General features: G+C 44.9%; 1 protein-coding gene across 2 annotated transcripts in view; it reads left to right on the top strand.

Moving 5' to 3' along the window:
• FAM193A (family with sequence similarity 193 member A) overlaps positions 1-18372 on the top strand; it is a 237038-nt gene that overhangs the window by 76077 nt on the left and 142589 nt on the right. For both annotated transcript variants that reach the window (XM_082244008.1, XM_082244007.1), the window contains exons 2-4: positions 3101-3166; positions 12405-12650; positions 15673-15839. In XM_082244008.1, the coding sequence (XP_082100134.1) occupies positions 3101-3166; positions 12405-12650; positions 15673-15839 (479 nt within the window). The remainder of the gene's footprint in view (positions 1-3100; positions 3167-12404; positions 12651-15672; positions 15840-18372) is intronic.

Below are 18372 nucleotides of genomic sequence, written 5' to 3'. Positions count from 1 at the left end.
CTACACAATTGATACACTGAAAATCAATCAGCAATAGTTCAAATACTCAGAGGTCATAATGAAAAGTCCAGACAAATAGCACAGATTAAACATATGCATTCAATAGGACAGTCCAGGAAATAAAGATTCCAATAGTGCAGATGAAGAGATGGTAAATCCGCCACCAAGGGTCACTTCTAACAGCCACAGTGAAGCATGCTATGCGCTTACCAGATAAGAAAGGATTACTAGCATTGTATACTCTCAAACAAGCCAGCTACGGAAGGGACCACCTCTCCTGACCGAGTCCTGAGTACTAGACACCACCACATCCAGCAGGAGAAAGCACCAGCCACCTCGTCCAAATTATTAATTGGCCATAAATATGCAGAGAAAAAAGGGGCCACAATAGTGCAGATGGTCTAATGCAATTTAATAGGTGAACAACGGAAATACACTCACAATTAATTCAGATGATATGCGCTTGTCAAAGATTTCAAAAACACCGCCGCTGCCCAGCTTCCGGATGTAGAGTAGTGACGTCAGCACGCCTTCCCTACGCACGTTTCGTTACAACTAACGTCTGCACTAAGGTAGTTAATGTCCACAAATGTCATTTGAGCGCGTTCCTGTACTTTAAAGAATAAGTTCACTTTTTAGAAAAAGAATAAATGCACATTTTTTTTGCAGGTAAAAAAAATGTGCATTTATTTGGAGCCTGTAAAGCATTGCACCAGCGATCAGCAGATCTGCCAGTGTATCTGTGTGCCCGTACATCCCGTATGGGCAAGCAGATACAATCTACAGGAAGAGAGAATAAACTACCACAGCGCTAAATATGGGTGTACCTGTTATGAAAGGTAAACTTATCTTTTCAGGCTCCATTCCTACTTAGCTCTAAAACGCTCAACAAGTAAAAACCTATTGTTTCTACCGCCCCTGTTCACATCTGAGGGTTCTGTCGCTTATAGAAAAATGGCTGTTGCTCAAAGTACATGAGATACTTTTTTAAGCAGAATTGAGCATTTTAACCCCATAGACTTCACTGGAAACACCTAAAAAGTGCGACATGAGTTTTTTTTTTTCTGAGCGTTTTTTAATAGTTTTGTTGCACTTCATTCGATAGTTGAAAAAAGCTGCAAAACGTGCAATTTTGCTCCAAAAAAAGCTCAAACCCACTTGAAAACGTGACACTTAGGCTCTGTTCACACCTGAGTTTTTTCCGCTCATAAAATGCTCATCTGTGAAAATCCAAAATGCCCAATGAAGCAAAACACCTGTAGCTGAAAAAAGTACATGAGCTTCTTTTTGGGCTGATTACCAGCGTTTTTTTTTAGATGTCAATGCCTGCCTCCAAAAACGCTGTTAAAATCGCGGTAAAAATGGCACCAAAACGCTTCGCTCAAGTGTGAATGCAGTCTTAGGTGTGAATGTAGAATCAAGGTCACAGAATATTTGTACCACAAATAAACTATTTTACATACTAGCAGTACACAGAAGACAGTTGCCTTGAAGTAGTACTAAGGGGTGTGTGTGTGTTTTATTTATTTATTTATATATATAATATACACTTACCTGCTCTGTGCAATAAATAGTTTACCTACCTGCTCTGTGTAATATTGCACAGAGCATTCCCTCGCCACCACTGTCCACTCCTTCCCCTGGGTGCACCTCAACAAGCAACAACGGGCACCCGGGCTATAAGCCACACCTCTGCTCTTTCCTCACAGGCATTTGACTACAGCAAGAGCCTAGCACCCCTATCAGTGTTCAATGGCATGTCTGAGCATTAGTAAGTAGATAAGAAAGTATATCGTATTTACTTTTTTTTTTTTTGTTAGTTTATTCCAGGTATAGACAAATGATTCCGTAAATCCCAGGAGTTTTCAGGAGGGTAGGAGTTTTCCCAGCTAAGCCCATCTTCCTCCATGCATGCCTAAGCGAGCTAAGGGCTGATGGATTCAAGTTAATGTTACATGAATCATCTGCCCTTACTCAAGATGGCCACGACCAGGAATGCTAGGGTTTTTTTTTCTGCACAGACGTGCTGCTGTTACCATATGTGCTGTGCTGCTGTTACCATATGTGCTGTGCTGCTGTTACCATATGTGCTGTGCTGCTGTTACCATATGTGCTGTGCTGCTGTTACCATATGTGCTGTGCTGCTGTTACCATATGTGCTGTGCTGCTGTTAATGGCACACCCATGCACCGGAAACCACAGCATGTTTTCCTGTGCTTTTATATATTACTTTGATAAATTAACTCTTATTGCATGTAATATTAATAAAATACCTGCCTTGGTAAGATATAAAAAAAAGAGCAAGAGAGAAAGGGAGGAGGAGAAAGGATGGTTCAAATCGGGTAAAGGTCAAGAGGCCAGAAAGAGGCAGGTGGTAGGAAGGCAGTCCACTGTAGTCCTACAGCTGCAGAGAGTGCATCATGGAAGGCTTACAAATTGTAGGGCGGAAATTTTACATTAAGGACCATTTTTCTGAAAGGCAATCTCCTGATTGGCTAACTGACTTTGGTCTGTGGACCAAACAGTGATGTCAGGAACAGTGTGGTTGAATTACTTGTGGACATTGCTTTTTTTTTTCTGATAATATAATGTTAAGTCTTCTGTAAGTAAAGCTGGACTTATCATTTGTTAAGTAGGGGTGAGCTTGGGCATGTTGGGATCATAGTCGGAATCCTTGTGAAGCAGTCACCAATACTGGACCATTGACCTGCAGCCTAGCCATTCCCTGATCCACAGCTGCAGGTATAAAGGTGGAGTGTGTACCTGCAGCTGTGGGGTGGTGAATGCCTCGCCCTTAGTTGATTGGTTCAGTACAGTGACTGCACACACCCAAGGTCATCCCTTTTGTTAAGGTGTATGAACTGGTACAAGAACACATGAAAAGCAGTTTGCCGTTTGGCTCTATAGCCTGATGTTTGTGTGGACATGAAGAGCTACAAGCAGACTTCATTTATCATCTCATATAATTGAATGACTTATTTAATATCGCCAACTAGTTTGAAACAAATGAAGGGCTGGAATTTAGTACTGGAATGGCTACTGGGATCGCTGGTATATTTGGCAGTATTACAATACCCTTTTTTTTTTTCCTTTTCTTCAGATTGCATTAAATGGTACCCCTTTCTCCGATGGACCCCTCAGTTCGGACTTCACCGGTGTACCACAGGTAAGCATTTTTCTTGGGATAAAAAGTTGATATTGGGGTTAAGTAAGGCCTAAGATGTAGCCGGATAAGCAAATATCAATATACATTCACTGGCCCTGTTATTAGATACACCTTGCTGGTAGCGGGTTGGACCCCCTTTTTGCCTTCGGAACTTCCTTCATTCTTTGTGGCATAGAGTCAACAAGTTGTTAGAAACCTTCCTCAGAGATTTTGGTCCATAGTGACATAATAGCATCACGCAGTTGCTCCAGATTAGTCGGGTGCACATCCATGATGCGAATCTCCTCTTCCACCACATCCCAAAGGTGCTCCATTGGATGGAGATCTGGTGTGTGTGGAGGCCATTGGAGTACAGTGACCTCATTGTCATGTTCAAGAAACCAGTGGTGAGATGATTTGAGCTTTGTGACATGGTGCATTATCCTACTGGAAGGAGCCATCAGAAGATGGGGACACTGTAGTCATAAAGGGATGGGATGGACATGGCCAGTAACAATACTCAGGTTAGCCGTGACATTCAAATGATGCTCAATTGGTACGAAGGGGCCCAAAGTGTGCCAAGAAAATATCCCCCACACCATTACACCACCACCAGCCTGAACGGTTGATACAAGGCAGGATAGATCCATGCTTTCATGTTGTTTATGCCAAATTCTGACCCTACCATCTGAATGTAGCAGCTGAAATAGAGACTCATCAGACCAGGCAACGTTTTCCCAATTTTGGTGAGCCTGTGCCAATTGTAGCCTGTTTTCTGTTCTTAGCTGACTGGAGTAGCACTTGGTGTTGTCTAGGGATGCACCGAAATTTCGGCCACCGAAATTATCAGCCGAAAATGAGCCTATCCCATTTCGGCTGATAATGGGTTAACATTGCCGAAATTAATATGGCCGCCGTGAGGAAGGAGGAGGGCGCAGCGCAGGGCAGGTTTTAAAAGTCCCGCCTCTGGCCGCCCGCCCGCCTCTCAATGACGTCCCTACTACTATGATGTGTGTATGAATGAAGGGACATACCAGGCGGGAGGGCGGGGCGAGCGGCCGCTAATAGATATTACTATGTGATCCTTCCCTGTCAGCGGAACTGTGACTGTGTGAATGAGAACTGACCTGACACTCCGGGCGGGAGGGCGGGGCGAGCGGCCGCTAATAGCTTTAACTATGTGATCCTTCACTTCCCTGACAGGAATGTATCTCCTCTGTCAGGGAAGTGAAGGATCACATAGTTATATCTATTAGCGGCCGCTCGCCCCGCCCTCCCGCCCGGTGTGTCACTTCATTCATACACAGATCGCAGTAGTGACATCACCGGGAGGCGGGCCGCCGGCCAGAGGCATTTCTTTTGAATGGACACCCGAGGAGGGACGCTGAGCCAGAGGGGGGGAGGGTGTACTGCCGAGGGGGACGCTGAGGCAGTGGGGGGGGGGGATGGGGGAGAGCTGAGACAGCTTATCAATGATATTTGTATTATGCAGCATGAGGGGTTAATGTATTGCCACTGCTGGTCACTGATGAATTAGTGACCGACCAGTGGCAGTTAATTAACCCCTTTGTGCTTCATTAGTGCAATCAGTATCCGTGTTAATTAACACTGGTTGCACTGATACTGGTTGCACTAATGCAGCACAAAGGGGTTAATTAACTGCCACTGGTCGGTCACTAATGCATCAGTGACCAGCAGTGGCAATACATTAACCCCCTCATGCTGCATAATACAAATACCATTGGTAATTAAATTAACCTCTTGCCAACCCATCGCAGTACATATACTGTGACAGGGTGGCAGCGACAGGTGTAAGTCGCTGCCTGTTTTTGGTGTATGCCCCTCTTCTATCTATTTTAAATTTTTTTTGGGGAAAAAGTCATTTTCGGTTTCGGTTTTCGGCCAAGGGCATCCTGCATTTTCGGTTTCGGCCCAGAATTTTTATTTCGGTGCATCCCTAGTGTTGTCCTCTGCTGCTGTAGCCCACCTGCTTCAAGGTTTGATGTGTTGTGCGTTCAGAGATGGTATTCTGCATACCTTGATTGTAACAAGTGGCTATTTAAGTTATTGTTGCCTTTCTATCATCTAAAACCAGTCTGCCTATTCTCCTCTGACGACAACAAGGAATTTTCCTCCACACAACTGCCGCATACTGGACATTTTTTTTCAGGCCATTCTCTGTAAAACCTAGAGATGGTTGTGCTTGATAATCCCAGTAAATCCGTTTTAAAATACTCAGACCAACTTGTCTAGCACCAATAACCATAACAACGTTCAAAGTCACTTAAAGTGTTACAAAGAATGCAGGGTCCTGGGTTAAGTATCTGGTCTCCCACAGTACACAGAACATGGAAATGCAATTATTTTAGTGAACAGAAACCGCTAAATACCTTTTCTCATTAGCAGTATATAGCAATCTTATGACTTCTATCAGTGTCTGGTTAAAGCTTGTAGGAGGAGTTTTCGTTCTGCTCTCACTGTCCTGTGAGGCTGCATGACTCCTAACCCTCTGTCTGGACAGCGCTGATTGGCCCTGTGCTGATCACATGCACGCTCCCAAGAAAAAAACTCTAGCAATACACACGAAACTGAGCATGTGCAGAGTAACTCCAAGGCTCTGTTCTATCAGGAGATGGATTGGGGACAGTGGAAGCAGTGAGGGATCAGAGAAGTCCGGATTAAACAGGCTTTTTACACAATGCACAGGATTAACCCCTCATGTACCACAGGGAGTATACCAAGCTTGCTTTATTGCATATACAGACTGGTTTTACTGTTGTGGGTTTAGTAACGCTTTAAACTCCCTTATTCCTTACAAATCACTGCTCATTTACTTTTTTTTTTTCCCTTTTATCTGTCCACCTTTTCCAGACTTCATGAAATGTCTCTTTGTTCATTGATGGACACAGCTCCTAATCTTCTTAACCATTGGTTTACACTGCCCCCTACAGGAGTAGGACACGAGGTGGAAAAAAAAGTCTGGCTATGCCTATGGGCAGTCCCAGGGGTATACTCCCTCTCTCTGCTCTAGGTACCTAGTCCCCTGCTGGGATCTCTGGTCCTGTCAGTTTTTTCTTTAGAATTTTTTCTCCTGTCTTTTTCCTGTGAGATCTACAATCAACTTCCTGATTGGGCGACGGGCTGGATAATCTAGATCCAGTGGTCACCCCAGTCTGGCCAGTGAGCGTGTGCAGACCTCAGGTTTGTGCTAGGTCGACCACGATATAACCTCACCGGATGGGGGCTGGCCTGCGATTAAACGCCTCGTAAGTGCAAGCGGTGCGGTGCAAGAAGGGTGATGGTCCCAGTTCCGACTTCATTTTCAGGGGTTTTACTCAAACCTGTCTACAGTTCCCATTAAGGAAGGCAAGGTGTGTCTTCTCTTGGACCTCAAGGCGCTGAACTGCTTTGTACGGGTGCAGAAGTTCAGAATGGAGTCCATTTGCACAGTGCTGGCTTCCCTGCATCAGGAGGATTTTCTAGCCTCTATAGTCATTAAAGATGCTTACTTAGACACTCCAATATGTGCCCGACGCCAGCGTTTTCTCAGATTTGCTGTGGGAGAGGAGCACTATCAGTTTGTGGCTTACTCTTCGGTCTCGCCTCCGCTCCTTGGGTCTTCACAAAAGTGTTGGCTCCGATTCTGGCATTGCTGCGTCAGCAGGGGGTTGCGGTACTGGGCTACCTGTCTTGCTTCCCTCCAGAAAATTGGATTATCTGGGTCTAACTATGGAATCAGTTCTTGCCAGAGTGTTCCTTCCTCTGGACAAACTCAAGAAGTTGCATGCTTCGTTTAATCTATTGCTGTCCATGAGATGGTCCTCCCTCTGGATTTGCACGTGGGTGCCATGTCTGATGGCTACCTTCGAGGCGGTTCCTTTTTGCACAGTTCCATATGAGGTCCCTCTAAAGGGGGATCCTGGTAAAATGGGACAAGTGTCCAAAGTCTCTTGACAGTCCGATTCAGCTGAGCCGGGAAACCAGGGGTTCCCTGGTCTGATGGCTCCCCAGCTCTTCAGCAGGGCAAATCTTTTCTCCCCTTGTATTGGACAATGGTCACTGCGGATGCCAATCTGTCCGGGTAGGGAGGTTTCCTGGGACTAAGCTCTACTCAGGGTTGTTGGACGCTGGAGGAATCCAGACTGCTGATCAATGTCTTGGAACTTCGGGCGATCAGGCTTTGCCTGGATCACTGGACAGATCTGCTCTGGGGGCTCCCAGTTCCAGTTGGACAGTGCCATGGCTGTGGCTTACATCCATCACCAGGGCGGAACAAAAAGCGGGTTGGCAGGTCTTGAGGTAGTCTGCATTCTCCGTTGGGCAGAATGCTTTGTTTGGCCCTCGCCACCGCACACATTCCAGGAGTGGAAAACTGGCTGGCGGAATATCTTGGTCAGCAGGCTTTGGACAAAGAGGAGTGGTCTCTTTATCCGGACATTTTTCCTCCTATATCTGCGGTGGTCTCTTCATCCAGGCGTGTTTCCTCTATGTCTGCGGTGGTCTCTTCATCCGGACGTGTTTCCTCTGATATGTCTGCGGTGGTCTCTTCATCCGGACATGTTTCCTCTGATATGTCTGCGGTGGTCTCTTCATCCTGACGTGTTTCCTCTGATATGTCTGCGGTGGGGCACCCCCGAGGTGGATCTGTTGGCGTCTCGGCTCAACAGGTACAGAGGTTTGTCGCAAGGTCATGAGATCCTCTGGCGGATGCACCAGATGCCCCATGGCGCCAGTATCTGATCTACAGGAAAATGAAGAATCCGTGCACACTAATAGAAAAAGCAGCTAGCAATGATAGTCAACACCCATCTATAAAAAATATATAATTGCAGCTCTGTTAATAAAAGTCTTAGCTGGGCAGTACTCACACCCTAATTCAAGAGAAGTCCGCACATAATCCAAGGTGTATACGTCTGAGCAAATAGAGAGTCCACAGAAATATTTCTGGTGTCCACATGTGAATAAAAAACAACAAAGTCCACAATAGTGTGATAATGCGATGAACAGTGGACCAGGTCATTCCAGTGATGGAAGTCCTAGAGTAACACCATGTGCATAGCTTCTCCTTCCCCACACGAAGTGCAAACTCACCAGATTAAAATCCAAAAAGGCATATCCAGTATATCATAATCCCCGTTATCATGGCTCCATCTCTGACACTCCACACGAATATTCACACGTGTATTCCATAGAGGAGACCCCAGAATTAACATAAACGCAAATCCCATTTATTGGTTAAAATAAAATTACAAAAAACATGGTAACTCACATGCGTCACACCGCTGCAAACATCACAGTGGCGCAACCAGGAATAGCCACCACACCCAATGGGTGCAAAAAATATCGCGATATATATAGTTGGGGGAAAAAATATCGCAATGTGATTTTTTTTTTTCCCCCAATATCGTGCAGCCCTAATCAAGGGTCAGGTTCCTCCTTTCCCTGTAACGGCGCACTCTACTCGGGCGCTTAGTACTTCTTGGGCCTTTTGTCATCAGGCATCAGTGGTACAGGTTTTCAAGGCGGCCGCTTGGTCATCGGTGCACACTTTCACTAAACTATACAAAGTGGAAGTGTTGGCATCTGCGGATGCTTCCTTTTGCTGCAAGGTTTTGCAGGCTGCTTTTTAGAGGGTCTTTCCCTCTTTGGGGGTGTATGGTCAGGTTGGGCTCCAGTTTTTTTTTTTGAGCTCCTGTTACCTGTTTAGCCTTGGGATTTTTTTTTGTTGTCCCACCCCTCATGTTTGGCACTGCTGGGAACGTCCCTATGTTTCTGAATATGGAGCACTGTGTCTGTCAACGAACGATAGAGAAAATAGGATTTTTGTACTTACCGTAAAATCCATTTCTCTGAGTTTATTGACGGACGCAATACCCACCCCTCTATGGAGTTTTGATACTTCTGACACTGCTTGTTACTAAACTGAAGGCCTCTAGCAGAGAGGGGGGGGGGGTTATACCAACTAGTCCTAGCCAATTTTTTTTTCTGCCTAGTGTCCTGCTTCTGTAGGGGGCGATATAAACCTATGGTTCTGAATATGGAGCACTGTCTCAACATGCTTGGTCGTCTATTTACTTGACGCATCCCCATCCTTTTATAATTTTCCAGAAAAATGGGGTGTTATATTGTCTGTACTAAAATTAGTGTATTTTTCTCCTGAAAATATGCTGTTGATAAACAGCCACCATTTTATTCTACAGGCCCTTTTTTTTCTTAAAATGTATTAATGTTTAGTGGGGTACCAAATTTTCTAGTATGCCTCTGAGAACCTGAGCCAGCTGTTTCCACACCTTCCACTGCTTGGCACTCTATTGAGCTCTGCAAGATTAGAGCAGTGACTGAGCGTCACCACTTTCTGCTCAGTGAAGGCTGAGAACGGAGCAATACGCGGTCATGTGATCGCTCAGTTCTGGGTCTTAGAGCTGGTGGACGACCGCTGCACCATTGGACTGATGCTGCAGAAATATGTGCAAGTATGTATTTTCCATTTCCCACGCTTCTTCTTGTCACAGCCTTCAAAAGTCAGTTGCAGGGATGGCCTTCTGTGCGTACAAACATATTTGTTACTATGGTAAATGTAGAAGGAAGTATTTGCGCAGTGCTGACACAGGTAGCCAAACACGTCAGATTAGATTTTCCCCCCAGACAGCAGCCTCCTGGTGAGATCATTGGGCTCTTGAAGACAACAAATCCTCTTCCCTCTCTGTTGGCACACTTTAATTCTGTACAACCATATTTTCATTTTTAGAGGTGATTATGTCAAAGATTTGTCAAAAAAAGTATATAGGGGACCTCTTGCTGGGGCTTGGTTCAGCTATTGTGAGCAGGGAAGAGTCTTTTAAAAAGGTTTCTTTCCTTGGTGATCAGTATTCAGATTGTTGTACCATTCCACTGTAATTAACCACTTAAGCCCTGGAAGATTTTACCCCCTTCCTGACCAGGGGGGTATTTTGCGATTCGGCACTGCGTGACTTTAACGGACAATTGCGTGGTCGTGCGACGCTGTACCCAAATAAATTTGACGTCCTTTTTTTCCCCACAAACAGAGCTTTCTTTTGGTAGTATTTGATCACCTGTGCGATCTTTTTTTTTTTTTTTTTTTTTTTTTTTGATCATGCGCTAGAAACAAAACAAGAGCGCCAATTTTGCAAAAATAACAATATTTTTCACATTTTTTTATATGAAATTCCCCCCCAAAAAAATGTAAAAATCAAAATTTTTTTAAATTTTTGGCCAATTTGTTTTCTGCTACCTATGTTTGGTAAAAAAAATCACAATAAGCGTATTTTGATTGGTTTGCGCAAAAGTTATTGCGTTTACTAACTAAGGGAAAGATTTTTGTCATTTTTGTTGTTTTTTTTTTTTTAACAAGTAATGGCGGCAATCTGAGATTTTTTTTTTTTCGGTACTGCGACATTGCGGCGGACAGATCGGACCCTTGACTGACATTTTTGACACTTTTGGGGGTACCAGTGACATTACTACAGTAATCAGTGCTATACATATGCACTGTCACTGTAAAAATGGGAACACTGGGAGGGAAGGGGTTAACTTTATTGGAGAGGGAGGGGTGTTAAGTGTGTCCCTAGGGGCGTGTTTATTACTGTCATTGGATGTGGCTGTGTGTGTAACAGGACAGATCAACGGTCCTACATAGCAGGACCGATTGATCTGTGCTTTTACACAGGGGAGAATGACAGGCAGCTTTGTTTACATTAGCCGCCTGCCTTTCTCCCTCTCCACCCGACGATCGCCGATAACCGGCAGACATCGGGTCTGCTGGTCACACGCGCCGGCTTCTTCGGGTACGAGCGGGGGCGCGCGCTCGCCTTCTATTTGCTCCCAGGCTAGTGACGTACCGGTACCTCACTTTGCCTGGGAGGGGCTGACCGCCGCCGTATATAGTCGGGCGGCGGTCGGCAAGTGGTTAAAACATGTGAATGATGGTGCTTTTATGTTTGTGTTAGTATTGCAGCTCATTTTCTTAGGGTTATGGAACTAAGCCGTCTTTTTTTAATGTGCGGCAAAAGTTTTTCTTCTGTAAACATTAATCATACACTTGCAGTGTGGCATATCCACTTATTGAAGCCTGAACCTTTTTAGTATTTAAACAACGTGTGACTGAGCACCTGCAGTAAATTAGCTGGTTGCAGACAATTCGGGGAATGGAGCAAGGTCAGATAAACCAGTGGTTTAATGGGCCATACACACTATAAGATTTTCTGAAGACTTTTTCCTTTAGACTTACCAAAACCATATAATATGAGGTCAAACCTAAACACTTTCCATTTGCATGCAATCTGGCAGGCCCTTGCACTACATAGAAAAGGTAAGTCTGAAGGAAATCTAACAACAAAAGTTGGATAGTGTGTATCCAGCTTTAGTCAGTCTGCTATGTGTATAAACAGTAAATTGTGAATTATGCGTTTTACACAGATTGCTGTAACCCAAAGTACATGCAATAATCAGTGAGTAGCACTGCATATATGTAAATCCGTCTGTGGAAAAAAAAAAAAAACTGATACTGTTGCCCCGAATATGCTACTGTGTTCTGTACAAGTGGACAAATACTGACTTGGAGCCCAGCGATGGCTGTGGACACAATAGTCAGGAAATTGTTTGCTAGCCATAGAGCAGGATTTCAAGGCCCCACAATGGCACACACCCAGTAATTTAATCCTTCACTCACCAGCAACAGGATCAGTAAGAAACCAGTTGGCTTCTCCTTACTGGCCATACCAGCAAGTTGTTATTACTTTGCTGCTCCCTCCGTTGCAAGTTAGGTGTTCATTGTTTGGCCAGCTATGGAGTGACTCCTTTTTGCAAACATTAGTTGCACCTTGGTAATTTCTGATGCAAAATTTCTAAATTTGATGCAGCCCTGTAAGATGCAATTTCCTCTTTCAGAAAATAACTAAAATCTAACATACCTGAACCTGACCCATGAAGTGCCTCTATAGCTTATAGAGAGCACAGCCCCAGACTGGTATTGAATGCTGATAGGTGGGTTTGCAATGTAAATGTGTTTTGTGCCATAAATCCCACTGGTGAGAGTTTGCATTCTATTTCAGCATGACAAAAAAACTGACACTTCACTGTTCCACTTCTGCATTCATTCGACTGAATGCATATTTTGCATCTCATAAACTTGTAGATGGCAAGTAGCAAATCCAAAAAAAAAAAAAAAATAGTCTCTGAGAATAAGATATTTTTTTTTTCCCTTCATAGATTGTTAATTTTATTTCTATATTCTCTGCAGGCTCCCTTTACATTTGGCCTGGGCCAGAGGGCTCCGTACACAACTGGAGAACACTGCCTTCTCTGTAGAAGCGAACGTAAGGACCTTGCACTTTCTGAGTGCAGCACAAAAAACTCAAGCAAATTAGCACTTTCTACATCTCCTAAAGCCAATGCCAAGATGCACCTTCCCTTGTGGGTATGCTCAGACTGCCGAAGGACAGTAGAGAGCGAGGATATCCACCCCACACAAGACCAGTCTTTAGTGGTAAGTACTGGCGCAGGTGTGTGTGTTTTTTTTTTTGGTTGGGTTGGAGGGGCTTTGCTCAGTAATGTCACAAAAAAGATCTCCTCTCTAATGTGGAGCGTTACTTGGTCTAATAATTGATACCAAATACATTTTATTTTATTATTCAAATATAGCCTATTTAGATGTACTGGTTGTCTGTGGGCGGCTTTAGTGTTAGAGCCGGTTCACACTGGGGCGACTTGTCAGGCGACCTGGTCGCTTGACAAGTCGCCGTGGGTCGCCTGCCATAGATTAGCACAGGACCCGTTCTAATAGGAGTGACACAAGTCGCTCCGACTTAGAAAAAGGGTCCTGTACTATTTTGGGGTTGACCTGGAGCGACCTACATTGACTTCAATGATATGAAGTCCGTGCATGCCGCTCCGAGGTCGCGGTGCGAGCTGCGCACCACGACTTCACAGGTCGCCCCGGCAAGTCGGGTCGCGCCTATGTGAACCGGCTCTTAGCCCATCCTTTCTCTTTGGGAGCTCCTTTTGCATCACCTTTATTTGCCATCCAGAAACTGGACCCCTAAAAGGCGCAGTCTAATAAATACTTGACCTATTCCAGCTGGATCTGGCCATTATTGACTCTCTTGCGGCCACTGGGGTAATACATCAGCAGTAGCAGAGGGTTTTACATACCCTCCCAGCTGCTGTAGCATCTGTGTAAACTTTGCAAGCTTACACACATGATTCTGGTTTGGGGGTGTCAGCTTCCAAATGGAGGTGATCACCAAAAAGGAAAGTGAGAAAACCCCAAATTTTGAATTGTCACCAGAACAATGACCGGAGGGAGTCTTCTAATGGGGATACCAATTCTGGGGACAGCCCGAGATTACCCAACTTTTCACTTGCTATTTTGTCTATAAGATAAGAAGTAAAGGGAAAATTCCCCAATGGGACAACGATGGCAAAAAAGGACATGGTTCATAATGTTCCTTTTACTCTATCCAAAATGAAAAAAGTTTTTCTCTTTTAGTTCTGCTTTGCCAGTCTCCTCTCAGAAAAAAAAATATTGCTTTTGTATGCACAATGGTCTTGGAACTTTGCAAGTTATTACTGAACATGACGTCTATCCTGCACTGCTAGATTTTGCCCCATCACGTTCACTGACGATACACTCACCGGCCACTTTACTAGATACACCTGTTCAATTGCTTGGTAACACAAATTGCTAATCAGCCAATGACATGGCTGCAACTCAGTGCATTTAGGCATCTGGATGCGGTGAAGATGATTTGCTGAAGTTCAAACCATGCACCAGATTGGGGAAGAAAGGGGATTTAAGTGACTTTGTGGCATGGTTGTTGGTGCCAAACTGGTTGGTCTGAGTCTTTAATGGTGCTTTTCCACTGCATGGAACCGTACCGGTTCGGCACGCTTTTGTGCTTTTCCACTGCTGGTACCGCATGGTATAGGGTCGGAACGGTTCGGTACGGTATGGTATAGGTTTGCTTTTCCACTGCATGGAACCGAACGGTACGGCTCTGAAAAAACAGTACCTACTCGATTGTGGTTCCAACAGGTACCAAACTGGTACCATATCCCACAATCCTTTGCATGCAGTTACTACTAGCCACTGATTGGTCAGAGAATCACACCCACCCCGTTGTTATCCCACCCACTTAACTTTAGTACTACTTTAGTGGAAAAGCAAACCTATACCGTACCGTACCGTACCGAACCGTTCCGACACTATACCATGCGGTACCGCAGTGGAAAAGCAAACCGGGCCAAGCAGGGCCGAGTAGAGCCGAGCCGGTACTAGCCGGTACTTGCAGTGGAAAAGTGCCATTAGAAACTGCTGATCTACTGGGATTTTCATGCACAGCAATCTCTAGGGTTTACAGAGAATGGTCCGAAAAAGAGAATATCAAGTGATAGTTTGTGGACGAAAATGCCTTGTTGATGTCAGAGGTCAAAGGAGAATGGGCTGGTCCAAGATCATAGTCAACTGTAACTCAACCACTCGTTACAACCAAAAATATGCAGAACACCACCTCTTAATGCATAACACATCGAACCTTGAAGCAGAAGGGCTACAGCAGCAGAAGACCAGACCGGGTGCCACATCTGTCAGCTAAGAATAGGATACTGAGGCTACAATTTCACACAGGCTCACCAAAATTGCACAATAGAAGAGTGAAAAAACAATGCCTGGTCTGATGAGTCTCGTTATCAGCTGCGGCATTCAGATAGTAGGGTCAGAATTTGGCATAAACAAAATGAAAGCCTGGATCTATCCTGCCTTGTATCAACGGTTCAAGCTGTTGGTGGTGTAATGGTGTGGGGGATATTTTCTTGGCACACTTTTGGCCCCTTAGTACCAATTGAGCATCATTAAGAAGCCACGTCCTACCTGAGTGTTGTTGCTCACCATGTCCATCCCTTATGACTACAGTGTACCCATCTTCTGATGGCTCCTTCCAGCAGGATAATGCAGCATCTCACAAAGCTCAAATCATCTCACCACTGGTTTCTTGAACATGACAAGAAGTTCACTGTACTCCAGTGGCCTCCACAGTCACCAGATCTTAATCTAATCGAGAGCATCTTTGGGATGCGGTGGAACAGGAGATTTGCATCATGGATGTGCAGCCGACAAATCTGCAGCAACTGCGTGATGCTATCATCTCAATATGGTCCAAAATCTGAGGAATGTTTCCAACACCTTTTTGACTCTATGCCAGGAAAAATAAAGGTAGTTTTTAAGGCAGAAGCGGGTCCAAGCCGATACTAGCAAGGTGTACCTAATAAAGTGGCCGGTGAGTGTATAATTGAGCATGAGCAGCAGTATTGAGAATTGTCTACATCATGTGAATGGTAATTCAAGAAAGCAGGGATTTGCAGAGTGTATTTAAACTAATTTGAAGTTTTGAAAGTGTCTCTTGGGTCAGCCATGGCTTTGGCAGCACTGATTTTACATGAATGTAGGTTTTCGTGTCATATATGTAAACCAGATCTATGTTTTCTATGACTGAGCATCTCCTTGCTTTCAGAGTCAAGATTTCCTTTTGCACATGTCCCCGGGAAACAGCGGTTCTAAACAGGAGTCTGTTGGTGGAGGGAGGATGCTTATGGGAGCTCAGACAGTTGCACCCACTGTGGCACTCAATACGGCACCTGCTGATATAGCATGCAGTTGTGAAGCATGTAACGAGCGCAGGTAAGGCCTTACAAATTCGTTTTTCAGCTCCATTACAATCAGAGTGGGAAACAAAAAGTTTAATTTTATTAAAATGTAAGTTGTGTAGTGTGGCTCTCCAGCTGTGGTGTAACTAGAGGTCCCTTGCAGCTATGTTGAATCATTTAGCTCTGAGAATGTTGGGTAGCTATGGGTTCCTTTCATATCCTAGTAAACTGCTCTGTTGGATTTTGAAGTATTTTTGCTCCTGCTTTTTCAGTGTTCCCAATGCAAAGCGCCCAGCTTATGTAATGGAACTCATGGATTTACCCTAAAGAGAATGGGTCATTTGTGTGGATGTCTGAGCCCAGGTAATACATAGCCATCCGAATTCCACTTTCCCCCATTCCATCTCTGTTTTGGACAGGGAAAAAAAAAACTCAGACTTAAATTTGCAGTTTTAAAGCAATTATGTCATCAAGTGTTAACTTTTTAGAAAGGAAAATGACCTCACATAGAGCAGACCTAGCCCAGATGCCCAATATAACCTTTGCCAGCCAGGTAGCCTCATCTGTGTGCCACATGGAAACTATATTCGCCTTGTTATTGGGAGTCCTGAATTCAGGTCCAAGCCCAGCCATCTGTCATTAACTTTTTCAATAAAGCTGCCTCCATAATTTAACCACTTAAGGACCAAGCCTATTGCTCACATGTTGTTTACAAGTTAAAATCAGTATTTTTTTTACTGTAAAATTACTTAGAACCCCCAAACACACACACACACATATATATATATATTTTAGCAAAGACTCTGGAGAATAAAATGGCGGTCCTTGCAATATTTTATGTCATATGGTATTTGCGCAGCGGTCTTTTAAACTCCATTTTTTTTTAAAAGTATACACTTCATTGAATTAAAAAAGAAAGCGTAAAGTTAGCCCAATTTTTTTGTATGTTGCTCCTTGTGATACCGTCTGAGCGGCTGCTGAGCTGTATCAGTTATCACAAGAAAGCCGACCGCCAGCTCTTAAAAAAAAAAACGGTATGGAGGCGATACCTCTAGCTGCAGGTATCACCCCGGTACGTCTGTTTGCGGGAAGTGGTTAAAGGAGATCTATAGTCACAGCGTATACTTTCATTTTATAACATCAGTATTGTAGTAGCAAAACAAATTTTAGCTATTTTTGACAATCCACAATCAGATTGTTGGACAAATCCTCCTTTCATGTTAGGAGGGCTGCTTATCTGCTGCCCATCTCTTTCCACAAATCCTGAATGCCCTGTATTATTTGCAGCTTCTCCTGTGCTTATTCATTTACTTTCCATTTTTATAAGGACTACATACCCCATGAAACCTTGCAGCATGCAGTCAGTGATGTGTGTTTCTTGTATAGTGACTTTCCCTCCTGAAGCCCCTCCTCTCAGCACTTCTGTTACTCAGAAGGGCAGGCTCTGTTAATTGCCTTCACCTGCTTCCGGCCTAGGCCATTTTACAGCTGTCAGCGCTGTCACGTTGAATGACCGTAGTCATGCAACACTGTACCCAAATTCAATTCTTATTCTTTCAGACAACGCTTTCTTTTGCTGATATTTATTCACCACTGGGTTTTTTCTCTTCCGTTCATTGACACACAGCCCCATATTCTTCACCATAGGGTTATGCTGCCCTCTACAGGAGTAGGACTAGGCAGACAAATAAAAGCTTGGCTACACCCTGTGGGCTGTCCTCAGCTGGCATGACCTAGTCTACCTGCCGGGCCCTAGGTCCTGGCTTTTTTTTTTTAGTATTTTTTTTTTTTTTGGATACCAATTTTTTTCCTGTGGAGATCTTCTAGCAACTGCCCGGCCAGCAAACGCGTGCAGACCATAGTGCCGCGATCGGTCGGCTGTGACACAGCCCCACTGGATGGGGGCAGGCCTGCGAGAGAACATCTTGCATGGTCGCATACGACCAGGTCTCAGCCTGAATCGCAGCGTTCCTTCTGCCCGACCGCTCCCCCACTTCGGTGGCGAGGAGGTTTCGGTCTTTGTAGTGTTATCCGCATGCTTCTCTGGATTGGTAAGCAAGGGCCCCATCCTCTCCTTTTCTGGTTGCGGTGTCGGACACGGGTACTCCCTGGGTTTGTTGGTCCCTCTTGGGTTCTCTTTCCTCCTCTCCCCCCCTCCTTGGGTGGCTCTGAGCTGGCTTGGCTGCCTGTGTCACCCTTGGCGTGTCTTTTATGTGGTGGGTGGCATTTTTGGGTCCCCTTGGGACAGCTGGTGTCCTTGGGGGTGGGTGGCTCAGTATCCGCGGGTCAGAGTATCACACAGTTGGGTAGGGTGGCTTATAGGGGGGGGGGGGGGGGGGAGAGAGAACAGGGTCCAAGGCAGGTTTAGCTGCCAGGGTGCAGTTGGGCATCTGCCTTCCCCAGTGGCTCTGTGGGGGTAGTCTGCAAACTGTCAACAATGCAGATGGCCCCCCTTGGGGGGTTCGTTTGTGGTCTCCTATGTGGGCCTCCTTGCGGGGTTCTCTCGTTGACTTCCCTTTTTTGCGGGCATTGGTCAGCGCCCGCTGTGGGGGGCTTGAGTCGCCGAC

This window comes from Pelophylax lessonae (assembly GCF_965119305.1).
Source record: "Pelophylax lessonae genome assembly, chromosome: 1".
Classification (NCBI taxonomy): Eukaryota; Metazoa; Chordata; class Amphibia; order Anura; family Ranidae; genus Pelophylax; species Pelophylax lessonae.
This window is presented reverse-complemented; position numbering and strand designations above follow the sequence as displayed.